This window comes from Spodoptera frugiperda, chromosome 9 (genome assembly GCF_023101765.2).
Source record: "Spodoptera frugiperda isolate SF20-4 chromosome 9, AGI-APGP_CSIRO_Sfru_2.0, whole genome shotgun sequence".
Lineage (NCBI taxonomy): Eukaryota > Metazoa > Arthropoda > Insecta > Lepidoptera > Noctuidae > Spodoptera > Spodoptera frugiperda.
Window position 1 is genome coordinate 1,273,939 of NC_064220.1, and position 26,883 is coordinate 1,300,821.

The 26,883-nt window shown below is 34.9% G+C and overlaps 1 protein-coding gene across 3 annotated transcripts in view; it reads left to right on the forward strand.

The window, feature by feature from the left end:
• Positions 1 to 26,883, forward strand: part of LOC118271327 (synaptotagmin-10) — a 125,224-nt gene that overhangs the window by 30,457 nt on the left and 67,884 nt on the right. For 2 of the 3 annotated variants that reach the window (XM_050695872.1, XM_050695874.1), the window contains exons 2-3: positions 24,761 to 24,914; positions 26,257 to 26,413. In XM_050695872.1, the coding sequence (XP_050551829.1) occupies positions 24,761 to 24,914; positions 26,257 to 26,413 (311 nt within the window). The remainder of the gene's footprint in view (positions 1 to 24,760; positions 24,915 to 26,256; positions 26,414 to 26,883) is intronic. The other variant, XM_050695873.1, reaches the window with a different exon arrangement.

A 26,883-nucleotide genomic window follows, 5' to 3' on the forward strand; every position in this document is an offset into this window, starting at 1 on the left:
ATTGTGACAATAAAAAAATAATGAAATAAATTTGTAAATTTCATCAGTGACATTGAGCTCATACATGGTAAGAAATATGTAAATGTAACCTCACAATCTACTTCCAAGAAATCTAAGGCATAATATTTATTCATTAGACCTCAAAACTTATAACTTTTAAGACATTATTGACCTTGATAGACCACTTGTGTAGAATTCATTGTAACAATTCAAATAACATCATTTGTTTGTAGAAACAACACGAAACTTCCACGAAAAGCAAATTAAGTAAATTCAAGAGCATTTTTATTGATTGTAACAACATCTTCGCCAAGTAACAAGGAATTACCGTGTTCCTAGAACCGTGACGTTATTTGCTACGAATTCGTAGCAACCTGCTACGCAGCTACGCCGTAGGCATAACTGCGTAGTAGTTTTCTTTTGTTGAGTAATTATTGTTCTTACGTTATTAGTAGAAGAAATAAATATTGTATCATAGCCAAAATAAGTCAAACAAAAAAAAAAAAAACAAAATAAGTGTGGGGAGCCATGCTTCGGCACGAGTGATACCACGACCTCACTGAAAACCGACGTGAAACAACTGCTGCTTTGTGTTTTATTGTGTGAGTGAGAATACCGAAGACCCAATTACCCCCTTCCCAATCCCCGATTCCTCAACAACCCTTTAATTCCTAACACCTAAAAGTCCAGCAACGCCCTTGTAACGCCTCTGATGTTTCGGGTGTCCATGGGCGGCGGCGATTGCTTACCATCAGATAAACTATAAAACAAAAAAATCTATAACAAAATGACATCAAATCTTTGTAATAAATGTTTCCATTTAATTTCTGCTTAAAACTAAATAACTTTAAAAGCACATTATTTATCCAAATTAACTACGCATCCGAAAACAAGAAGAAACGTTAATGTTTCTAATTTGTTGAGGGGATTACGCATTTTACTCTCGGCAAATTGATGAAGGGATAAACAAATTACTGAGTGCTTTTAAGGTTTGAATATGTTGTTAGGCGACGCGATATGACTGAATTCAAAGTCAAAGTCAAAGCGTTTATTGCAACTAAGTGTACATATATGATGGTCACGAAATCATTAGTGTCTGAGTATCATGTTTACGAGTATGTGATCTCGTATGTTTGTAAACACTCCCACGACACAGGAAAAAGTCCTAGAGTTGGACCACTGGGAAAAAAGAAAATAGTCACGCATATTCGTAATCTATTAAAGTTATTCCACATAGTAAACCACACGAATCTTTAACTAAAAATTAGTTTAACGATGTCGTTTATCAATGTGTCCCAACCCTTAGGTCGCGAGAAAGCCCTTAAATTTGTATAAAACATCTGCTTCTTTAACCTTTTCCTAAATACTCCTTTGTTCTTTGATTAATGTTAAACGCTTGATTGTCAAATTAATGTCCTTCATTTAATGAATAAGAAGCCCGTTTTGTGGGAACTTGGGAGTACTCAGTTTCAAGTTTGGTGTTTTAGATTTTTATGCGTTTTTATTTTCCCTAGTATAGTTTGAATGTCGTATAGTGCTGGCAGACTAAAATACATTTGTTAATCAATTGTGAACTATATGACCGTTTTCACTGATACTAAGCTGTGCGAGGAAGATGCTAGAATATGCGATGTATCGATAGTCATAATCCATAGCACACAGCCATAGCACGCATCCTTCCATGTAAAAACATCGCACACTCGAGCAGTGCATCTTCGTTGCACAGCTATATAGTTTAGCTATCTGTAGAAACTGTCACATATGATTGGTCACAGCTAAACGCTATTACAATTTCGTAGCATACGCTAGCATAGCACATCTCTGGTGGAAAAACAGCCATATTCATCACGTAAAGAGTAGCGGTCAGAACTAACGTGTAACTCACCCTCAACCCAAACACTACACGACAGTTTTGTAACTATATGATACATAAACAAACAATATAGTAATGGCTCGCAAAATAAGTAATTACTTTGTACGAATATAATATTATTGTCCTTGACATTAAGGCATGCTCACATGAGCGCGGCGATTATGATTCGTGTCCCATTTCAAACTAACTGCCGTGTAAAACAGCAGTACAGTTATATTTTCACGGTTTCATTGTCACAATGAAATGTAAATTTAACGTTTTTCACATTTGTATTTGTATGTCAAGGATTTTGTTATGATATCACTGAGTTTTGTATCGTTTAATGGGTTGTTTGGGGGTCTGTTTTACAATGGCTGGTTAAGTTGTTATTAGCTTAATTATTGACATATATTTTTGTTATGTTTCAAATAGGTTAATATTAATTTTGTGATATCAGCCGATAAATGAGTAGACGGATCACCTGATGGTAAAAAATTGCCGCCGCCAATCGACATCCTAACATCAGAGGCGTTACAAGTACGGTACGTTGCCGGCCTTTTGGGGGTTGGGAATTATTAAACAACAATGACTTCACCCGCTTTGGGCGAGGCGGGAGAAGTCATTGGATGATTTTCGCCAATCAAAAAAAAAAAAAAACAAAATTCTGTCAAAAACGAAATTGAAGAATTTTTAAATATTATTTTCGTTGTGGCCGTTGCACTCAAAACCTTGCAGTCAATGACCTCCAAATTACAAATTATTATTTTTTAAATTTTAATAAAAAAATAGATAAAATGAGAAATTTTCTCATCGATGCACGCTTTAAATGCAATAACTTGATCCGGTAATATCGTATGATAAACGGCCTTCATACGCAGCACGACGTGGCGGATGATACGGGACCGCGTAGTGCCGATATGGCGTAGTTCCGAAACGGCGTATTACCGTAGCAGCGTATCGCCTGCATAGTGTTGTGTAGGAATTTAATAACAGCTCGCCATTTCTTGAACATATTTTATTGCACTTTTTGATGTACAAAGGTGTGAATATTATTTGAAAAATGGCGTTGTAGATATCCGGGGTATTTCACAGACAGATCAACCTTACCTATTTTGAACTCAAATCAGATACGCTTCTCGAGGATAAATATCTGCGTGCCGTTAATTAAATAATTATATACAAACGTTTTTAAATTATCATTAAATCAATTAAACATTAAAGAAATCGGTATTTATAGATCAAAATTTTAATTATCTTTAGATATTATTATGTAATTTTAACTTTGGAATAGCCAACAATTCACATATTAGACCGACATTAAAAAAAACTAATCAAAATCAAAACCAAATTAAAAAAACAATCAATTAGATCAAATAGATTTAATTGTCATTCCACGACTATCGAGGTATATGTAATTAGTTGTATATATAAACATATGTTAGTTTGTAATACAATAGCAGTATTGTTTCTTGATTGGCTACTAATTGTTGGCGATACTAATATAACGATAATTACTATAATTGGGTATCAGGATTATTGATTACGGACGTGGCTTATTGTTTACCTTTCATGTATAGATGTTCGTTCGTTCGTATCGTCACGCCTTTTGTCCCCGAAGAGGTAGGCAGAGGTGAACATTTAGGCACGTAATGCTACTGTACAATATACACCCACTTTTTACCATTTGTGTTATAAGTCCCATGTAATAGGGGGTGAGCCTATTGCCATATACTGTGCACAATTCCAAGCTCCGTAATACTATTGGGAAATAATTTGCTCCACCCAAAATCGAACCCGAGACCCTTTGCTCGGTAGTTACTCTAGCAACCACTCGACCTAATATAAATTATGTTACTTTCTATGTTTCACTGTCGGGTCCAGCAATTTTTTTTCTGCGCATATTTGTTAGCGGCAGCGTGTTCCAAGAAGACACTTAGTCACTTCATATTATAGAAAGTACAGTATATTTCAATCTATGTAGTTTCTTGAGTAGCTGGAACTTCTGAACCAACATTTTAGGAAACTTTTTGCTAACGTAGATGTTAAACTGAGTTCAGTAACCGAGCTAGGTACCACTTAAACAACAAAGTTTAAGTCTAAGTTCTAGTCATTTGATACTACCCTTCTAAGTAGCCCCAAAATTTACTTCTCACACAATTAATATTTAAATCAATTTGTCTATTTAGCTAGGCAATCAACAAAGCCCGAACTACACAAAGTAACTTGTCAAAATAAGTTACTAAAGCACCATATCATCTCGACTAACTACGCTAAAAGTTATTGAAACCGATTTTATGAACATATACGAACTAAAAGGACTATGAAACAACCAATTTGGAAGGTTTAAAAGCCGACAAACTCGTGTATGAAAACCATTTAACTTTAGAACATATTAAACCTTATTCATACAGATATAAAGAAGGTTTTCCATTAATTATTGTTATATTTTTAATGAATATGTTACTTTTGTACATATAAACCAGTTTATCATAGTCTCGCTTTATGTGATCTGTTTCCACAATCAACGGTCTGTTTTGCATAGCTTGATGTGTAACTGCTGTAGTGCTTAAGCTTAACTAATGATCTAAGGTAACCTTTTGTCGGCTTCATTACTCGTAAAAAGTATTCAGTAGCGCTAATACTCGATACGGAGGCGCGGAAAATTTAACGGGTTGCCGGCTCGGAGAGCAGAAGTAGGAACGGGGTAGTTTTTAGTCAGTAAGACTCTGACACTTGGGAGAAGTCATTGGATGTTTCCCCCTCAAAATACTATATAGATAAATAGAAGATGGTAATAAACTGACTGATTTAAAGTTATTTTTTGATAAAGATTAGGACATTAATTAAAACTATTTACAATTCTAACTGCCGTACTCATAGACACTAAACGATTACTTAAACTTTGCATCGGACTGGGTTAAGTAAACATTAAATGACTCTGAATACGACGGTAAACCCATAGATTTAATTTCATCAGTTGTATCTGTCATATCTTATTGTTCAACCGTACAGAGATTAGTCATGTAGTTACTCGTACATTTTACGACGGTAACTCAGATATGTAATACTACTCTATACAGGGTGTCCCTGAAATCGACGTCCAACGGTCACTAGATAATCAGCAAGGTTCCAACTGTTATCAGAAAAATATAAAAAAATTCTAAGTCCTACAGTTTTTAAATTACAGTGACTTATGTGTTATCCACGAAAAAGTACACCCTGTGCCAGTCTTTTGACTCTTGTTGCTACAAATCTTTATTTTTTCATCTGCAGTCTTCCTTACATTATCCTGAATAGTGTTCCAGTAATACGGAATCATAAATTGTTATCCAACTGCTTTAGATTGGAAAACATTGTTAGTTTTAGAGGAACCAAATACTCTGAATAAAATTTTCACCTTACTTTAAGTGACTGTACTGAATAAATTATGTATTGCGCTAGTAGTGGCAAATTTCACCAAAGTTGGCGCATTTAATAAGGATTCTAAAATGGTATAGCACTTTGCACATTATTTCTTAAATTCGACACAAAAAAAGATTTTTCAACGAAACTCGGTTTCGATGAATTTATTTGAACTTACTAATATTTCTTCTAGTGTACTCAAATCATACGTTATAACCTCGTATGCACTAGACAACACTTTGCACGCGATTTGTTATCATCATGTTGATAATCAGCGAGGATCTCTTGTCAAACAATATTGTCTGTCTACTCATGATTTCGCTTGCAGCTTTTGTTGGCAATATTACTAGACTTACTAGAGGAACTGATATTGTGTATCATGTTTTACTAAATAATATTGAATGATTGCAATATGATGTTCATAGTGCATCAAACACATTATCAAATGTGTAGTAAAATCAAAAGGAACGGACGCGGCAGATTCATGTACACAGCATATCGACGCGGTAGTGGTGTACATGAGCCCTTACGCACAATTACTCGTCATATCCCCATCAAAAAAAAAAAAAGAAATGGGTGAATCCTCCGATTAAGTTACGTGTTCATGCCTTGTGATTAAATGCGGGATGAAGCATCAAATATTCTTTAGTTTGTCGAGAAAGAGTTATTTGCACCGTTACAAGGAATTGCAGGTAAAGCAAAAAATAATTTAAAAAATAAATAATCAACACGGCGCAAAAAAGCCAGTGCTCAGCTAAAATGCCGAAGCCCGGGTACGATGGCTCGAGATGCACAACACCAGTTCTTCTAGCGATAATATTGCCGACGAAAGCTGCAAGCGAAATCATGAGTAGACAGACAATATTGTTTGACAAGAGATCCTCGCTGATTATCAACATGATGATAACAAATCGCGTGCAAAGTGTTGTCTAGTGCATACGAGGTTATAACGTATGATTTGAGTACACTAGAAGAAATATTAGTAAGTTCAAATAAATTCATCGAAACCGAGTTTCGTTGAAAAATCTTTTTTTGTGTCGAATTTAAGAAATAATGTGCAAAGTGCTATACCATTTTAGAATCCTTATTAAATGCGCCAACTTTGGTGAAATTTGCCACTACTAGCGCCATACATAATTTATTCAGTACAGTCACTTAAAGTAAGGTGAAAATTTTATTCCGAATATTTGGTTCCTCTAAAACTAACAATGTTTTCCAATCTAAAGCAGTTGGCTAAGAATTTATGATTCCATATTACTGGAGCACTATTCAGGATAATGTAAGGAAAACTGCAGACGAAAAAATAAAGATTTGTAGCAACAAGAGTCAAAAGACTGGCACAGGGTGTACTTTTTCGTGGATAACACATAAGTCACTGTAATTTAAAAACTGTAGGACTTAGAATTTTTTTATATTTTTCTGATAACATTTGGAACCTTGCCGATCATCTGGTGCCTGTTGGACGTCGACTTCAGGGACACCCTGTATATCTATGTTATATACGGTATATATTGGCATAGCAACAGGCGAAGTTTTATGAGCCAACAATATGGTTCAAGGTTGGAGGATGATGTTGGGCCAATGTTTGCCCCAAGTTTGGGTGCGGTTATGTTGGTTAAACAAATTGGTTGGAAACAAAATGAATTGCTTTTGTATGGTGTGTGAGTAAAGATATTAACTGTTCTTTTATCTTGTCGTTATATGTTTTAATGGGAGTTGGTTTAATTAAAATGTTCTAGTAATAATGTTATCATAATAATAGTAGGATAGTATACTTTTTCTTAGCTCTCAAGCTAGTTTTTTTTTAAATACTGTGCCCTACACTAGGTCTTTCTCCTGTGCAAATAAAAGTGCTTGCTCAGTAAAAGCTTACCAAGGACATGGAATATTAGGTGCAATTCTCGGATCGAGGAAATAAGTCCTGGGGTTTCTTAGTTTTTCAAAACATCTAAGTAACATAATGTATCCTTATAACTTACTCATGGCTCATGATTAACAATAAGATAAACCTAAACAGACAATAAAAATAATAAGGATACACCAAGAAACAACAATGGTAAGAAAAACTACAGTTTCTAAAAGGACAATAGTGTACAGAAATCCTCTTTTTCTTTATAAAAAGGGGGAAAAATATGTATTCGATATTTTTTATCGTACTGAGAACATCATCCCATTTCTTTCTGTCTCTGCTCATCGTCCACTCTACGTATCACAAGTTCTATGAGAATTGAGACATATAGAGGAACATTTCACCGTCAGTTTTCCTTGTTTGCTGGGAAACAGACACATTTTTGTAACAGAATGTAATATGTTATTTTATGTGTTTAATGGTGTTTTTCCATCAGAGATGGGCTATGTAGTTAGGTTTTTTTAAGGGGGGGAAATCATCAAATTACTTATCTCACCTTGGGCGAGGCGTGAGGGACTGTCAGACTCTTACTGACTAAAAACAACCCTGTTCCTACTCTTGATTTTCGAGTCGGAGCCCCGGTAAACCCGCTAGGTAGTCCGCAGTTCCGGATGTAGCTAGGCTACGAAGATTCAAGAGGTAAGCTGTGAAACTATGTGACCGTTTCCACTGATACTAAGCTATCTAGCTGTGCTATGAAGATGCGCCGCCGCAAAGTAGTTGTGCGAGAAAAATGCGCAGTTCGAGTATGCGATGTATCGATAGTAGGGAAGCCATCCATTGCTCGCATCTCTTTTTTCTTGCGTGGCAGCCATCCCACCGACCGTGCAGTCAAATCTACTTTCGTTTCTAGTAATCATATATCAATTTTTGGCTGATACTAAAGGGCAAAGACCTCTCCTCAGTCTTCTCTACTCAAACAATTCTGCGGCTAACCAGACTAGGTGTCTGGCTCATCAAAACCAATCCTTTTGGGCCTGCCGCAACTGAACAGACAATACCACATTTAATTTGTGTGTTCTCTTAAGAACTTAAATATCTTTTAATAGAGTTGACATTTGCTTGTCTAGTCATTTAGCCGTGGTCTAGCCTAAAATACTTGAGTGTTCAAACTTTATAGTTATATTTTATCCTTGACACTCAATTAACTAAACAGTGCTGTGTTTAATTGTGAAAGTTAAGCGTGTTCTTGTATTGTGGTCTGGATATTTTGACTTTAGACGGGGTATTTTTAAAGTCCTTGTAAAAATGTGGATGATAGTTTGTAAATATAAAATTAAAACCAAGTTTTATTAAGTTTAAATAGCCTACAATATAGGGTTCTTCGAAAATGCACCCAGACCCGAAACAACAACATGTGAATTACAGAAAGCCACCAGCACCATCATCAGCCACCGCGTCAAAAATTGACTGCATGTCGATGTTTGTAGTATACGTATGACAACCAAGACCGATGACTATATTCGTTCCCATAACCACGTAGCAGTTTGAACAAGTTAAAATTGTTCACCTACTTGAGCTGCGGACTACATAGCGGGTTTACCGGGGCTCCGGTTCGACAGGCAGGAGTAGGAACGGAGTGGTTTTTAGTCAGTAAGAGTCTGACACTCCCTTTCGCCTCGCTCGAGGCGGGAGAAGTAAATGGATGATTTTCCTTCCTCAAAAAAAAGGTATCCATACCCATCCGCGCGAATATATACTTGAAAATTACAATACTATTTTCATTCTTTTAACAAAGTTTATTTTACAAAAAACCCATTATTTTTCCAAGTTTCCAATGCCGTTGACATTGTATTGCAGTATAATGGATAAAGATAATATATTCAGTAGCTTAAGGGTGCTTTTCCACATCTCAGAGATGTGCTATGCTATGTTGCTGTGGATGGGTTTGGCTTCCACTAGTCACATTCATTGTTACACATAGCTAATCACTGATGGAAATGGACTCAGCTAATGTTTTTTTTATGGAAAGATGCGTACTATAGATACATGCTATGGATTTGTACTCTGGATGGCTTTCTTACTATCAATACATTGCATACTCGAGCTGCGCATTTTCCTCGCACAGCTACATAGCTTAGTATCAGTGGAAACGGTCACATAGTTTCACAGGTTAGCTATTACATCTTCGTAGCATAGCTACATAGCACATCTCTACTGGAAAAGCACCCTTAAATTGAAATTTTGCATTCATATTGACATTCTCAGTGTCCTTACATTATTCACAATTTTATTCCATCCTTTTATATTCAATGTATATTTTATAAAAGTTTTTGAAAATAAGATAGATATTGTATTTTAGTAAAAGCAGTGCTTTGTTGAAACTAAATGTTTAGGAATTGCAAATGCGACTTTTTTTATGATGTACGCTTTTACAAGTAAGGAGTATACACTAACTAAACTTGTATAATTATGTTTACTGGTCTGGTTGAATGTCTTTAAAATATAACACCGCTTATATAACCTTACATAAGCCACATTCACCATATAACAATGGAATGAATTACCCACTTTTTGCGACTAAGTTAAGTCCTATGTAACAGCGAATGCGCCTTTTGCTATAGACCGAGCACAATTCCAAAGTTCTCTTCAACCTTTTTTTGCCATACCTTTTATCCTCTAAGGGTAGGCAGAGGTGCATATTACGGCACGTAATGCCACTGTACAATGTACACCCGCTTCATAACAGTAACTTTTAAAACCGAAAAAGTCTTAATGACATTGATCTTTTTCCATGAAATTGAATTCAAGACGTGACCCTTGCTTGGTGACTACTTGAGTGACGAGTTTGGGCATCAAATAGCCTAGTGTTATCTAAGAGAAAAACACTATGTTGTAACCAACAACGTAAACATCATTTGCAAACACCAACACCATCAGTTTAGTCATTAGTCAGTCTGATTGGATTTAGCGTTGTGAAGCTATAGTTTGAAGGCCATGTAACGTAGTAATAACGACAGATCATTGTTCATGCCTGCTCACACGGCTCGAGTGGCAAATTAATTACTTTGTGTCCTACAGTTTGCCTTGAAACTATGCGCGGGGATGAAGGCCAATGCATGATGCTGCAGAAGTTGGATGTGAAGATTTTGTTGTGTAAAAGGTTCGGTTTGTGTTTGTTTCTCTATCTTCTTAATGTGAGATTGTTTTTTTATCGACTTAAAAGGAGGTTTTTAGTTGGACCTGTTTATATTAATGTTGTACCGATTTTGATGCGGTTTTCAGTACATTGTTTTTCGGATTTAGGAGATAGTTTTAAGTATGTTATTACCTTAAAAAATTAAGGTTCGCACAAAACCTTTTAAGGGCGGTTCCCTTTTTTCTTTTTTAAAATGGTTATTAAACGATTAAGTAGAGGTATAAGTCTTTTACAGATACAATTAAAAACCTTGTTATGTCCAAAAGCCAGTGTTAATGGGAAGTTTTTATATTTTTTCAAAAGTACGGAGATTTGAACTGAGTCCAGTATAAGGCTGCAGACTTAAACCTTCTTCGCCGCCATGCGTGTGAGATGAGGCCTTAGGTCAGTAGTGACTATTTACTTAAGCTGATGATGTAAAGGTGTTATTTTATATACGTGCACGTAACTTGCGAATTATCATAGCAGCAATGTCCTTCGACCTTATCACTTGCAATATATGGTTCAATTTACTACATTTTTTTTATAAACATATAAAGATAAAATGGAAATAGTTTTTTTACGTTCATAGTTTTATGGAGGAGCTCAGGTATCTTAGTTTTCTGCCTTAGTTTACAACTATCGTATTTCGTAGAAAGGTTCTAAATCTATTCGTACTAGATATTTCGATGTAATACTATATATAGGTATTCTATGTAATTCTGTGTATATGTTATATTATGTTACATTATGTGATATGATATGATATTATCATTATTAAATTTGGTTTGTGACTTTGAAACGTTCTATATTATGTGTATCAATTTATCGTTTGTGTTTATACATATATTTGATTTTTGAGATGTTGAAATACATGACAACATAGTCAACAAAAGAGCTTTCTTTTTAAAAGGCTGGTAACACACCTGTGACTCTTCTGGTGCTGCGGGTGTCCATGGGCGGCGATGATCGCTTACAATCAAGAGCCTCGTCTGGTCGTTTAGTTTATTCCATAAAAAAGTCACACTGGATAATCCTCGAAAGGTTATATAAAAGTGTACCGGTAAACTATGGCAACTTTACCGGGCCCTTGGCAACTTTACCATACTATAGGTATTCGGTATAAACTCATTTATCTAAAAATCTACCCACTAGAATTCTGTTTTGTAATAGAAGTATTTTTTAGACATTAAAAGGAAATATTTACTATATTTTGCGTAGACGTAAGACTGCTATTATGCCAGTAATGGCCGTCACAATGTATGCGTGAAAATGAGCTAAAAGTTAGTTGTTCCTAAATTGTGCTTACAGAGCCTTAACTATTTGTCACAGGTGAGTGAAATTTTGATCTTGTATGTATATTATAGTTGGGATTACTGTTGTAATGTCAGCAATTGCTTTTTCTTTAATTTATTGATAAATAATCGCTTCGGTAATGTTGACACAGGTTAGGTAAAGTTGCCACGGCCTGCTTTGTGGCAACTTTACCTACAGTTAGGGTTGGCAATAAATGTTTTTTTCTTGTTTGTGTGTATGTAACCATTTTCGAATACCTAAATTTCACAGCATAATAGTGAATATCCTGGATGATAAGATATAATGTATTTAATAATACCTCTTGTTTTACAGCCAAAATGGCTCCCATGAAACAAAACCGCAGAAAACTCGGAGCTAGACACTATAAACATTATACGGAAGTGATGTTATAATTAGCTATGGAGATAGTGAAGTCATAAAATTAAAAAGTCAAGGATTAAACATTATTTTGTAGCCTTTTTTACAATTTTAAACATAAATACTTAAAATTTTAGAACTTAATTTAGTTTAAAAGGGAATAATATTTATGTTAGAAATTTGTGCGTTTTTTTACTTTAGGTTTAAGGTTTATTAATTTTTTTTTAAATATACATGTCATAAAAAAGTTCCTCCTTTTTTGACAACCCCGAGCGTAACAAATTATTTGTACCGTAAAACATGGCAACTTTACCATATTTTGGAACAAAAATCGAAATATATTTTTAACCATAAGACGCATAGAAACCAAAACTATATATTTAGAATTGTAGTCTATCTGGCTCACTTTACCGTAATCGTCATTATATACAAACGCTTACTTTAGCCGTAGTAAAGAAAAAACAACATGGGTAAAGATACCAAATTTTTGGCAACTTTACCTACGCGCCGTATTCATCGTGTATTGCATATTAAAGAGTTGTTGAGGTACAGAGGGCTTCATCTAGGACCTCTTCGTATTATAATGCAAACAATATGAGGAAATCTATAAAGATAACGGCTACACAGACAGTCGGGAAAGTTGCCACGGGTTTCATCGTAATTTACATACAAATAATTTGTTACGCTCGGGGTTGTCAAAAAATAAGAATTATTTTTATGACATGTATATTTAAAAAAAAATTATAAACCTTAAACCTAAAGTAAAAAAAAGCATAAATATCTGACATAAATATTGTTCCCTTTTAAACTAAATTAAGTTCTAAATTTTAAGTATTTATGTTTAAAATTGTAAAAAAAGGCTACAAAATAATGTTTAATCTTTTGACTTTTTAATTTTTTGACTTCACTATCTCCATAGCTAATTTTAACATTACTTTCGTATACTTTTTATATTGTCTAACTCCGAGTTATCTGTGGTTTTGTTTCATGTGAGCCATTTTGGCTCTAAAACAAAAGGTATTATTAAATACATTATAACTTATCATCCAGGATATTCACTATTATGCTGGGAAATACACACAAACAAGAAAAAAACATTTATTGCCAACCCTAACTGTAGGTAAAGTTGCCACAAAGCAGGCCGTGGTAACTTTACCTAACCTGTGTCAACATTACCGAAGCGATTATTTATCAATAAATTAAAGAAAAAGCAATTGCTGACATTACAACAGTAATCCCAACTATATTATACATTCAAGATCAAAATTTCACTCACCTGTGACATATAATTAAGGCTCTGTGAGCACAATTTAGGAACTACTAACTTTTAGCACATTTTCACGCATACATTGTGACGGCCATTACTGGCATAATAGCAGTCTTGCGTCTACGCAAAATATAGTAAATATTTCCTTTTAATGTCTAAAAAATACTACTATTACAAAACAGAATTCTAGTGGGTAGATTTTTAGATAAATGAGTTTATACTGAATACCTATAGTATGGTAAAGTTGCCAAGGGTCCGGTAAAGTTGCCATAGTTTACCGGTATGTAAATTACGATGAAACCCGTGGCAACTTTCCCTAATGTCTGTGTAGCCGTTATCTTTATAGATTTCCTCATATTGTTTGCATTATAATACGAAGAGGTCCTAGATGAAGCCCTCTGTACCTCAACAACTCTTTAATATGCAATACACGATGAATACGGCGCGTAGGTAAAGTTGCCAAAAATTTGGTATCTTTACCCATGTTGTTTTTTCTTTACTACGGCTAAAATAAGTGTTTGTATTTAATGACGATTACGGTAAAGTGAGCCAGATAGACTACAATTCTAAATATATAGTTTTGGTTTCTATGCGTCTTATGGTTAAAAATATATTTCGTGTTTTGTTCTAAAATATGGTAAAGTTGCCATGTTTTACGGTACATAATTATGCGATGTAATACCCATTTTTACTAGTTATGTTTCGATTTCGATGTAGTAGGGAATGATATCGATCGATTTTTTTAAGTGCCATGTCTACCAGATATTTGTATATAATATATGTGAGGATTGCTAATGTTTTTGAGTACGATACACGACACAGGAGAAAATCCTAGTGTATGGCAATGATAAAAATCGGCTATTTTATTATTCTTATTTAAACTAATATTTTCTCATAATAATAACTCCATTTATTTCCAGCGCATAAATATATCAAATTAAATAAATACAATATCAGAACGTAAGGTTTAATAGCAAAAATAATCAAGCCTCACGAGCCATGGGTACAAGTTATACATATTCAACAAGGCACTAACTCAAGGGATGATTCTACACGTTTGTGGGTGAAATTCATCCCTTCATTTCGGGTGAAAGTACGATTAACGGGGGTAGCGTTTGCTCAGAGTAATGGTCTGTGTAGACGAGCGACTTTAGTTCAATGTGAGACTGAAATCAGTTTAGGGTTGTCTGCAATCTAGCGAGGATTTTGACTAAACTGCGTCACGGGGTACAGTTAGTCGTGTTTGTGAGTGATTGAAAAAGGTAACCCGTGGAGTTTCTTGTTCGTTCTTCTCCGTAGCAATCTACACTTTGGGAAAAAGAGTGTGTTCCATTAAAAATATGCAGTTTACCTATTTTTAAGAGAAAAGACAGGTCAATGTTTTGATTGATCTTCACAATAATTTTTTTTTTTCATTAAATGTTGTCTTCTTTAGGATTGTCTTCTGTGTAGCGAGTGCGTTTACAAACATAATTATAAGTTTACATACACATTACACCTAGACTCGAAACAATAATTTGTGGATTACATAAAGAGTTGCTTCGTGCGGAAATCGGACTAGCTACACTTTTTAGCGCATCAACCGTGCATTCATCTGTGCATAGTCCCTCGTCTGCACAGCCTTTAACTGTAAAGTTGTGCGCGGCTACGTTAATTTGCTTTAATTTACGCAATATTTCCTTCGGAATTGTTTCGAGATTGATTAATCGCGGACTGGTTGAGATTTCGCTTTATGTTTCGGACTTTCGGTGTTGTGTTCTGTTAAGATAGATCTACTATATCCTGTAGGGGTGAATTACATTGTACTTTTGTATTTTGTGTTCTTTGGTTAAGAGAATTAGGTCTCTTTTTGATTTTGTTTCTGTATTTACGAGATAACTAACGAGAGAAAAAGATCTACATTTGACTTATGTACAAGCAGCCTCTGTCAGTACACTGATAGACTAAATCCTTACTCTATGAATCTACGAAGATTTAATAATGTAATGGCAGATTATAAGATTCAAATATATTAGAGAGTGGTGTTGCCTCGTCTCTTTTAAATGTGTAGGTCCCTTACTCAGTTATAATGAGCCCAAAGCCCTGCTATTTTCTTGGGCGAATCAAATGATGAAATAGTAACAAATGAAATATCTTTGATTTTACTTTATAACTCTGTCTACCCATTCAAGGACACAAACCCTGTGACTTTACACGTTGTAAAGAGTATTAACATTACAAATAATTTAAACAGAAATCGTATTAGCGAAATAACATTGGATCCGAAGATTAATGTTTCTAGAAAGTTCTTTACCGTAATGACAGAAGTTTCTCCAAATTATTTCGCACTTGCAAGAATTTAAAAGCAATTTTCTTGTGTTTGGTGTCTGTTGTAACATAAATTCTGGCCTGTTTATTGCATAGAGGGATGGGTAGAGGTTGTTCACCTCTAAAGTTGACCTTATTTAATTGCATTTTGTAATAGAAGTATAGAAGTATGTAGATATTTTGGCAGTATATGCGACAACGTCCTATTGGATCGGTTGCCATTGGGGAAAAAAGATAGATATTTTATTGTAATGGATGTACTTTTTATTTTGAAACGCAAGCGTTATTTCACGTCAGTTTTCTGGCGTGACTTTGGGTTCTGAAGTGAAAATTTCTCTGTAATAGCACCGATCCTGGACTTGTACCTTCTGTATGGCAACAGGTTCACTTTCACTAATATTATAACTGGAGAAAAGTGTGTATTGCGTTATATGTTCGTTTACTCTTAAAAGGTGTGAATCCATGTTGTAAAGTTTTGTAAAAACTGTGTCTACCAAACAACGTTATTTTACAAAAACTAAAAACTGCTATTCGTTTCACAATGTAACAACCGTTATTTACTAAAACGGTTTTGCAGTTACCTAACCAAATAAAAATGGTGACAATACGAGTTTTAAACGAGTTACAAATATCGGGGAAAAATACCGGTTAACTAAAAACTAGAATTGAACCGTTCATTTTTTAGTTAGTTTAAAACTAGAAAGTTTTAGAAAGTGGATATTTTTATATAGGTACCTATACAAAACGTCACACCACTGAATTCCTAAGGAGGGGTGGGGGGTTGATATAATACAGAATTCAATGTTAAGTCATGGTCTTATGTAAAACAATGGACTAAACCAGGCCCAATTACAGTCTCTATGCCTTATTTTAAGAGGGGAAAATTATCCAATGACTTCTTCCGCCTTGGGCGAGGCGAGAGGGAGTGTCAGAATCTTACTGACCAAAAACCCTGTTCTACTCTACTCCTGCTTTTCGAGCCGGGTCCGCTGCTCCGGAACCGAAAAACCAAAAAACACTGAACCGTACTGATAATTCAACCTGAGAAGCCTTGCCGAATTGCACTTACTACTCAACCAGCGAGGCAGAAATTCTATGTATTCTATGTACTTTACACACTAGAGAATCCTAGAAATTGTTTTATTATCTTTGTTATACTGAATTAAAGTTAAACCCCACTGCAGTAATCCGATTGCGAAATATTAACTTTGCAATAATAAACAATGGATCATGGTTAGCGTAAACTGTTTTACATAAACGGTCTGAGTACTAAGTTATAGTTATTGTAGTCTAGACCAGACGTGCTGTAGTTTATGTTATGTACAGTGTATGTTTGTATGTTAGGTTATTAACTTGTTTTTGTTCTGATGGAATTTTTTAAAGGATGAATATAATTCATCTGAAAAAAAGGTTTAATTGACTAGGGTTTAATTGACGTCACTTTTAACAAAGATAAGAAAAACAGCAGCTCTTTCTAATAAACCTAAACTTTTTAAACTTCGATTTCTTATCCATCTGCCAAGCATGGACATTATAGAACACTCTCAAGTAGAGGTGAATAGTCAAGCAGTGTACGGTCACGGGTATAATTATTGGAAAAATTAAACAAATCATTTTATTACGTCTCTATCTCCTCAAACAGCGTATAAAAAAATAAGTAAATATTTGATATGATCTTTTAAAATTAATATTAACCTTATATTAACAAAATTTTATATTAAAATATAACACTTCAAAAGTAATAAAATGCCTGTTTCGTTAGACAAGATATTACTTTTAATGTTGGAAAAGTTAAACGAAGATTTGAAATCATATTATTTAAATTTGATGTTAGGCGACGATTGGATTCAGAGGTTAGAGTGCTTTGCAAATATTTGTAGATCTTGTGATCTATTTATTGGAGATTAGAACTTGAAATATTGAAGATTTGTATTAGTTTCTGAGAGGGTTAGTGGAGATTTAGTAGATTAGTGCTAAGGTTAAGTAGGTGAAAAGTCATTGATTCGGTTTGTTTTTGAAATTCTCAGAAGATGTAAAATGATATTTGGGCTTGTGTTTCGCCACAGCGCACAGGGACGACTTGGTGGCACAGTTTAAGACGCTCGCTTCTTATGCATGTGGATGCGGAATTAAAACCTACCAATTGCAATGTACCAATGTAACTTTTTCGGAGTTATATGTACTCTCTAAGATTATTTAGACGGTAAAGGAAAACACAGTGAGGAAACCTGAGCTTATAATTTTTGATTATAAGATTTGAGCATTAATTACCCGTATTAAGCAAGAATGGTGATTAATGCTTTTTTTCCTCCTAACCTACCCTTAAACCAGAAGCGACACTGTCCAAAAAAGGCAAACCGCAGCTGTGGCAATACCGCTCAAATCAGTTCCCAAAGTATTGTAATAACCATTTGACATAAAACCGCATTGGATCCAACCCGAAATCAATTGTAGGGAAAATGACGATTAACAAAACCCGAAACGAAACCGAAATACATTTAATAAATATCTTCGGTCGTTTGATGGTCGAATTTTAACCGCACTTCATTGAATATTTTAAACCCTTTTTTAAACTCTCTTTTTTCGTATTCTTTTGTCCATAAGTACAGGCTTAAAGTTCGTAAGTAAGTAAGTAAATAAAGAAAGATTATTGTTGATAAAGTAAAAGAAAATGCAACATTACGCCTTTTATACCCGAAGGGGTAGACAGAGTGCACCTCTGTTATGGCATGTAATGCCGCTATGATACAATGTACATTGCATTGTGTTCCGTTGTATGAGTAAGGTTACCGGAGGCCCAATTACCCACCTTCCCAATCTTTCCAATCCCCGATTTTCCAACAACCCTTAAATTCCCAAAAGGCCGGCAACACACTTGTAACGCCTCTGGTGTTTCGTGTGGTAATGGGCGGCGGCGATTGCTTAACACCAGGTGATGCGTCTGATCGTTTACCGGCTTTTATATAAAAAAAACTTCCAGACCACCACGGCGTCCAATAACGCAACAATATAACAGACCAAACTCACTACCCAGTACTTTAACTAGTGGATAGTTTAACTGACCACCAAAGCAACGAAGTTAGGATCGCGTTCCGGTTTGCCGTCCAATTAGAAAACTTATAATACGAGTATGTTCCGAGTTTGTAATAGCTGTTTCAAATAAGATGCGGTGGGTTTAGTTTATGATATTAAAGAGGTTTTATATGCTTAAAAATCAGTGGGGCATTTAGGTGGAGGTTGTTTCACTACATATGCTATCTATTATTATAATAATTTGTAAATCTTACTGACACACTTAGAGTCATTTAATAAGTACTTAAACTATTCCTTGGTGACGATTTTGTATTAAAAACAAATTAGGCTTCATGGTGCTGAAATTCACCAAACATTTTTCTTAACCTGATAATTGAAATTGAAAGCTCGATTTGGCAGGGAAACCACATGAATGACGCACAACGCAGTCAGATAGAAAAGACCCACATCAAATTTTAATTAAAACAAAATAAACCCCAATAAATACACCACGGTACTCTTAAACGCCATCAAAAATACCCCAAAATCCCTAAAAACAAATAATTCCCATATTTTTCCATAAACGTCACTCAAAACATTATCACCTGACATTATTATGACAGGTGTCAAACGTAGGTATTTGCACGCGACCTTGCACCTTACGGCGTACGCGATAAGGGTGAGGTTCGCAAACATCTTGTGGTCGGGGTCACCTGTCAGTCTTATGTGTCAAGTGGTACGTTGAAACAAGGTTGCGCCTTTTGTAATGGAAACATGGGCCGATGGCCCAGGGCGACAAAGTCGGGGCGCCAATAAAAGAAAAACTACTACTAACACTTGATATTGCTTACGTGCCACAATATTTTCGCGGGGTATCAGTGGCCCTTACGCCGGCACTGAGTTACGTTGAAACAAGGTTGCGCCTTTTGTAATGGAAACATGTCAGTATCGATGTTTGTGACATTGAATGCGGGATTGGACAAGGGAAGAAATAATTTTATTGACTTACGTGCCTCTTTTACGCAGTTTTATTTAGGAACATATATTTTTTTAAATACAACGTTGCCCCACACTATATTTTTTCATCTATCGTGGGTGCTTTTACAATAATACAATTTCACATGCAACAATTTGTAGACTACATAAAGAGTTACTCCGTGCGGTAATCGAACCCGGTACCCGATGCACGGCAGCCAGTTGCCCAGACACGCACCGTCTCAAATGTTTTTCAGCACTGTTTGTACAATGATGTAGTACACGATTCTATTTTAAAATCGGGTAAAATATTACGTAGCTTTAGACTTTTTCAGCAAAAGGGATACCTGGAAATGTGCCTGGTCTAAGTGAAATAATAGCCTGCTTCCTTACATCACGAGACATATTATGTAATAAACTGATTGAGTATACACATCTTTGAAGTTTATGACATTATGTGAATGTTAGGCTCACATATTTAATCAAGAATAGTCCAATAGTTACTACGTACGTTGTATAATATGATTCCAGTTATACACAACCAAAGGAATGCATAGTGTGCTATACGAGTACATTATGCACACATATATTCGAATTCCGTGGTCTAATACCTACAAAGTCTGCGGTAATAACAAAACTGTACATATTATAGTTAATTATTGAAATTGTTGACACAAACCGGACAACAGCGCTCTCTGATTCCAATACCAGTTATCCATTTCTTATTTTTTAGGGGGAATGAATGGATAAAAGCTCTTTGAGTTTCAAGTCACAGAGGGACTCTTTATCATGAGCAGCGTGCGCAGACGCGGCGACGACCCGCAGTCTAAAAAATAAGGGTACTTATTTTTTTGTGATTTTATGTATATATCCTGCTAGGCGTGGTGATTATGACAAATCCCTTTTAACTAAGGCAAACCCAAGATCCAGTAGTGGACTTTCGTAGACTGTTGATGATTATGTTCTTTACTAAGCTTCGTAATAAGGTCAAGTTCCGTGGTGCTTGACGACTGGGGGGTTTTCCCAGTTGCGCAGTCTTTTTTGGCCTCTTGGTTTAGGTCATTATGTTTCCTGTTTAAAATTAGCAGAGGGTTCTATTCTTGTCCTCTAATAATGTCTTCTGATTTATTTCGTTGCGAGATCCAAGACTTCGCTGCGGACTTCAGTGGTCTGTTGTTTTCATGGTTGTATCTAAACTGTAAATTCTGGCTTATATGAGATGCAATGATTGTGGCAAGCATGTTCTTAGAAATATAATTCTAGTAATTAAGAAGCTTTTTTATCTACTTTTTATCTAGGCCAATTGGCTAAAAGTAAAAACATCTCTGATAATGTAGTCCGGGCAAAAATATCAAAGTATCTCCCAAAATGAGTGGCGGTGTCAAATAAATTACTAAAAGGATTTAAATAATTGCTAGTGACAATATTTTACTGAAAGAAAAAGATGGATGCCTAATTAAGTTATTTTGTTTCAAAGGTAGTTAGTTTGTTGGGAAAAAATATAGAATAGAATTAATTTTCCTAACTTAGAATGTAAAGAAAATACTCTATTTTCACTTTGGATTTCTTAATTTTAGATATTGTACCGAAGGTTGTGTTTTTGAAGTATAATTTTTGGGTCATTTTTTAGGTTTCTCGTTTTATTTAATTTCTTGCCGTATATTATTATTTTGTGGCGTTATTTGTTACCATAAAATTGGTTTCATTTTGGTATAGAATTTAATTTCATTATTTTGTAACAGCACTGAAATAAATACAAAATCACTTGCTATTTTTAAAACAAACAATTCATTATTTTAAAAAGTTGTATCATTAATAGACACATCCATAATGACTCGTATACAGTATAAAACTCTAATCACCGTACTCTGTCCTTTAATGGTTACTTAACCCAATCCAAAGCAATTAATTGTTTTCGAAACAAAATCGTTACTAAGGAATAGTTTAAGCAATAATAATAATCATTAAAAGTCTTATGAGTGCGGCTGTTGGTTTAATATATAATTAATTAAATAAATAATAACATTATCATCATTTAATTTTTTTTTATTTGGGTTTCTTAAATTCAATTCAAACTATTTATTATTAAAAATCACTCTTGATATTTCTGACACCAAGCTTATAACGAACTAAAATTATATTTAAAAACAATTAACTTGACAATGCAGTGATGCTATTAATTTCGTTTAAAACTATTTATAGTAATTATATCGATTCGAGATATATTTGTAAAGGGCCACTTAGCTGCCAATTTATTAACAAATAAATAGATATATTAGAAAATACGTTACAAATTTAATACATTAATATTCAAGGATCGTTGTAGCTGAAACAAAGCTGATTGGCTCGCAAGTAATGTAAGACATTTACAGGCTATTGAACCGTTTAAATTAAGTTTAATTCGCTCTGCAACACTTGTTAATATGTACTTCAATTTGCTTTTCGTAATTAATCCTTAATACCCTTTAAATATTTATCGATGTACACTAATGCATATAATATTACATACATTTAATATATATTATTGCTGTTATAATTTGCAATACACATGGGTGCAGGGTATCACAGCGTTTGCGGGTGAAAGAGCGATTAAACCACCTCAGATGGGGCCCAGTATTTGATTGCACGGTTGGCGCGGTGGCTGGGCAACTGGCTGCCGTGCAACGTGTCGGGTTCGATTCCCGCACGGAGCAACTCTTTGTGAGATCCACAGATTGTTGTTGATTTATTGATGTGTATGTTAACTTGTATGTTTGTAAACGCACCCACGACACAGGAAAAAAGACTAGTGTGAGGCAATGTTTTATTTAAAAAAAAGGCTAATATCGACCCGGAACTGCGGACTACCTAGCGGGTTACCGGGGTCAGGCTCGAAAAGTAGGAGTAGGAAAGGTGTGGTTTTTAGTCAGTACGAGTTTGACACTCCCTCTCGGCTCGCTCAAGGCGGTAGAAGACATTGGATAATTCCTCCCCCCAAAAAACCCTAGATAAACCTCTTCTAAGGATTAAAAACATAAGAGTCATATACGCCGTAGTCATAAAGCTCATTACTCTTGGAATACGAGCCGAAGAGAGACGTTAGAGGTCGTATGGACCGTTATTCACGATATAAGTGTTATCTTAATGACGTAATAAAGTCACATAATATGAATAATAATGGTGGCTTATTAAACGTAGATGTTTTAGTGGTCAGAAATAGGGGTTGTAGTAACAGATTCTTGCTGAAGATCTTCTGTAGCCTTAGTAGGAGTTTGCTTTACGTTTAAAGTAATCGAAATGAAAGCGCGTTCGGCGCTCTGATTGGTTACTTTATTCGAGTCGGCCAATCAAAGCGCCGAACGCGCTTTCGTTTCGATTATTTTAAACGTAAAGCAAATTCATACTAAGGTTACGGATCAGTGAGAAATTTAGTTTTTAGTAATTTTCGACAGCAGTACGGTCTGAGATTTTGACTACGGTGTTGTATTAATGCGGTACAAATACACAAGGGTGACAGATAACAGAATAATGGTAACAGGAAGAAGGTACATGCAGATCGATTTTATCAGTTACTTGTATTTGTAATACCTATTAGCACGATTATTAGTATAAACAACATCGATACGGTATATAAAGTAATAAATTCTGAGTAGTTAAGAATTCTTAGTAAGACAGTAACTTTGTTTAAGTATTCAACGAAATGACACAACGACAATGACACACCACTTTTCTTTGGAACACGACTCGATCAAATATGCAAATCTGCGACGTATTACCAAAGACATAACGTTGAAAATTGCTGCAATATTGAATAGAGAGGAAAGTTACAATTTGACTGTAAATAATAGATCGATTCGAATCGATTCTCGTTAAAAGAAGTTCTTTGGACCTTGAATGGAGAACTGCAATCAATATTTGTCATATTGTACCGATGATTGTCCACATAGGGGCTGATTCTGTTGACTAAAAAGTAGAGGTGAATTTTGTACCGAATATTTTTGTCTAACTTTTTAAAGTTTATTAATGTCTTTTACCCTTATAAACTATGCAATTCAAACCTTTTTATACTTTACATATTATATAATATTACATACGACATGCAAAAACTGAGTATTAAAAGAAGTTAAGGTCAAAGTACATTTAACAATCAAGTTGATAGTTAAGTGTGGGGGAGCCATGCTTCGGCACCAATGGGCCGGCTCGACCGGAGTGATACCACCGGCCTTACAGATAACCGACGCGCAACAACTTGCGTTGTGTGAGTAAGGTTACCGGAGGCCCAATTAGGAGGGGGTCCCTTCCCAATCCCCCAACAACCCTTAAATTCCTAACTCCTAACAGGCCGGCAACGCACTTGTAACACCTTTTGTGTTTCAAGTGTCCATGGGCGACGACGATTACTTATCATCAGGTGATCCGTTAGGTTGATTTGACGTTAGAACTTAGAACCATTGGTCAAGTGCACTTAACAAGCATCTGGTTACGTTCATATTATCGCACAAGTCGATTGACATCAGAATAGGGCGCTGCACATTAAATTATTAACAATGGCTGTCTCTATCCTGTGTCATTTACTTTCTGGCGGGAGTTTCAGTGTAGGTGTGTTGTTGGGGCAGGTCGTTGCTGATGGAGTTATTTGTAGCTGAACTACGAATTTGTAGTGCTTTGACGTGGTTTTTGTGATGGATAGTTCTAGTGTGTATGTGTAGTGAGTTTTGATTGTTGTTAAGTATAATTTATTGTGTTTTCATGTAAATCAATTTGGTTAAAGATTTAAATTTCACTAAATATGAGAGTTTAAAGATAAATAATTGGGAAGTTTCCTTTTACTTTTCAATGTAATAAAATAATAAAAAATTATCACACATTCATTGATAGATTCAATGATTTACTTAATCTTTTCGAGCTTATTTTCTAGATTAGCAGCTATTTGACGTAATCATCTGAGGTCGTTATAAGGCACTATTTCATACAAAACTCGTAGAAAATATACGTTTTTGGCGTTTCTAGTAGGAAACTAGCCTATTATGATTTTTGTTCGTACTCTTCACTCACGATTAGATTGTGATAATTGTGATCCTTTCGTCTTAACGAATGCACTACGTAATATTTTCTTTTTGTATATTTGATGGGTCGACGTTTAATCACTATCTCGCAAAATAGTAAGCTATGGTACGGCCTACGATGGAGACACAACTGTCCATAAGCAACCTTCTAATACTCCTAAAAAGCATAACATTCTTAACAATATTCTCTTGTCTCCAGGCGTGTGGCCAGCTGAAAGTTTGGAAGGCCCAGCGACTGTCCGCGGCAGCTCAGTAGACTACGCCGCGGCGCTGCTGCTTGCTGCAATGGCTGCTGTTCTTCTAGCCGCTGTGGGCTACCAATGTGCTGCTACCTGGAGGTGGATCATGGGCAGGTCAGTAGAACTGGTTTGAATTTTTAAGAGGTGCCAATCCTGGTTTGATAGTAACCCTTTATAAGGCAAAGGGAATATTATTACCACCATGTTTACTTCAACGAAAAGTTCAGTGAAATATTCACTACGCAACGCATATTTTAATAAACCACTCAGTATTTTACTTTAATGTTATGCCTTATAAAGGGCTAATAAGGGATTGATACTAAAAGGGAATTGATAATAAATGAGGAAGAGTATAAAAATGATGCGTGGATATTGTAAGGATGTGATGATAGTACTTAAGTATCAAAACTAAGTAAGTCACTTTCAGTACAAGCATCATCATTATTGAAAAAAAAAATGATCTTGTGATCCACAAATTGTTGTTTTGGGTCTGAGTGTCATGTGTATGTGAAATTGTATGTTTGTAAACGCACCCACGACACAGGAGAAAATTCTATAGTGGGGAAACGTTTTTAGAAAAGATTAAAAAAAAAAAAGACTTAATTCCATTGTTTCGTCATCAATATAATAAAATTCTTCTTTTTTTGATGTCATCACCAAATGCTTAGATAATAATTATGTCCATTTTGTGAGTGTCTGTACTAAATAGAAGATGATTTACGTTTTTATGCGAAATATTATCTGTCATACACATTTTCATGAACACAGTATTTATTTCCTTCAATTTCACTTTTCTCTTTTCACTTTAAATATTTAAATATTACGCTTCAGACATCAGGAAGTGAGATGTTTAAACGTTGAGTGCATGTTTATCAGACATTCTGCCGTTGGCAGTGAAATGACATTTTAAATATTTGCTTCGTGAATATTCTTGAAATTTAACTTCATTTTCGCATGTTTGACAATAAGAGCAGTTTCTTTGACATTTAATTTAAAATATATTTTTAGTTTTTCATTTAGTTTTGAAGGAATGCAATTTATTTGTTTACGTTTTATTTTATGATATGAATAATGATTTTTCTTGTTGATGTTTCTGCAATTTTGTTTGAAATTAAGTTTGAGTTTTATATTACAACAAATGTCTGCCTTTTATATAATTAAATAAATTAATGTGAATAAAGTAGTAAATAGTTCTAATAGTAGTAATAGTTGGAATTCGAACAAAAAAACGGATTCTTCACGGCAGATTGATGTCATGAGTGCCACAAAAGTAATTTCTAAGACAACCAACTAAGGTGTCTCTTACTTAGCACTAGCATTAATCGTACATAATTCTTAGTACATACCCATACCCTTAATCAAACTATACTTTTGCTCTCACCTTTATTCTTGTTTATTTTTTAACTTTTATTTCTTTATCTTCCACTATCACATAGTTTTACGACTTTTTTAACAGATCACTTTGGTGTAGGACACGTCGAGACTCGGAGGAGAGTAACTGCGACTCCCTCTCTCGCCAAGCTGCCATCCGCATCAGTCACTCTCTACCTGATCTGCAGACTGAGCCTCTGAAGCAGGAGTACGTTCAGGAGCATAAGGATCCTGCTAAGAAGGTAAGAATTGTTATTATTTTCGAACTTTATGGCAATTCTACAATTGGTCATCAGAGGAGGCACAGTTTTTGTGTTTGACTTTAGAAAATTTGCAATAGAAAACTATGTTGTATACCGCAATTATGTTTTACTGCCGTACTTAGAGACATTAAATGATTACTTAAACTATTCCTTAGGAACGATTTTGTTCCGAAAACAATTGCTAAGGGCTAGGTTAAGTAACTATTAAATGACTTTGAGTACGGCGGTAAGCTTAAGAATATTAGAACATTTTGAAATAATCAACAATACTTTGTCCAACCTGTGACTAAGAAAGCAAACTATGTTTCGCTTAAGTAAAGTGTCCGTTTGACTAATGAGGCAGTCTTAAAGGAGAATTAGATAAATAATTTATTACTAATTGTATTATGCGAATTAGCAAAGTTAATTGCTGATAAGTGGGACTGCACAGTTGGTACATTAGCTACGAG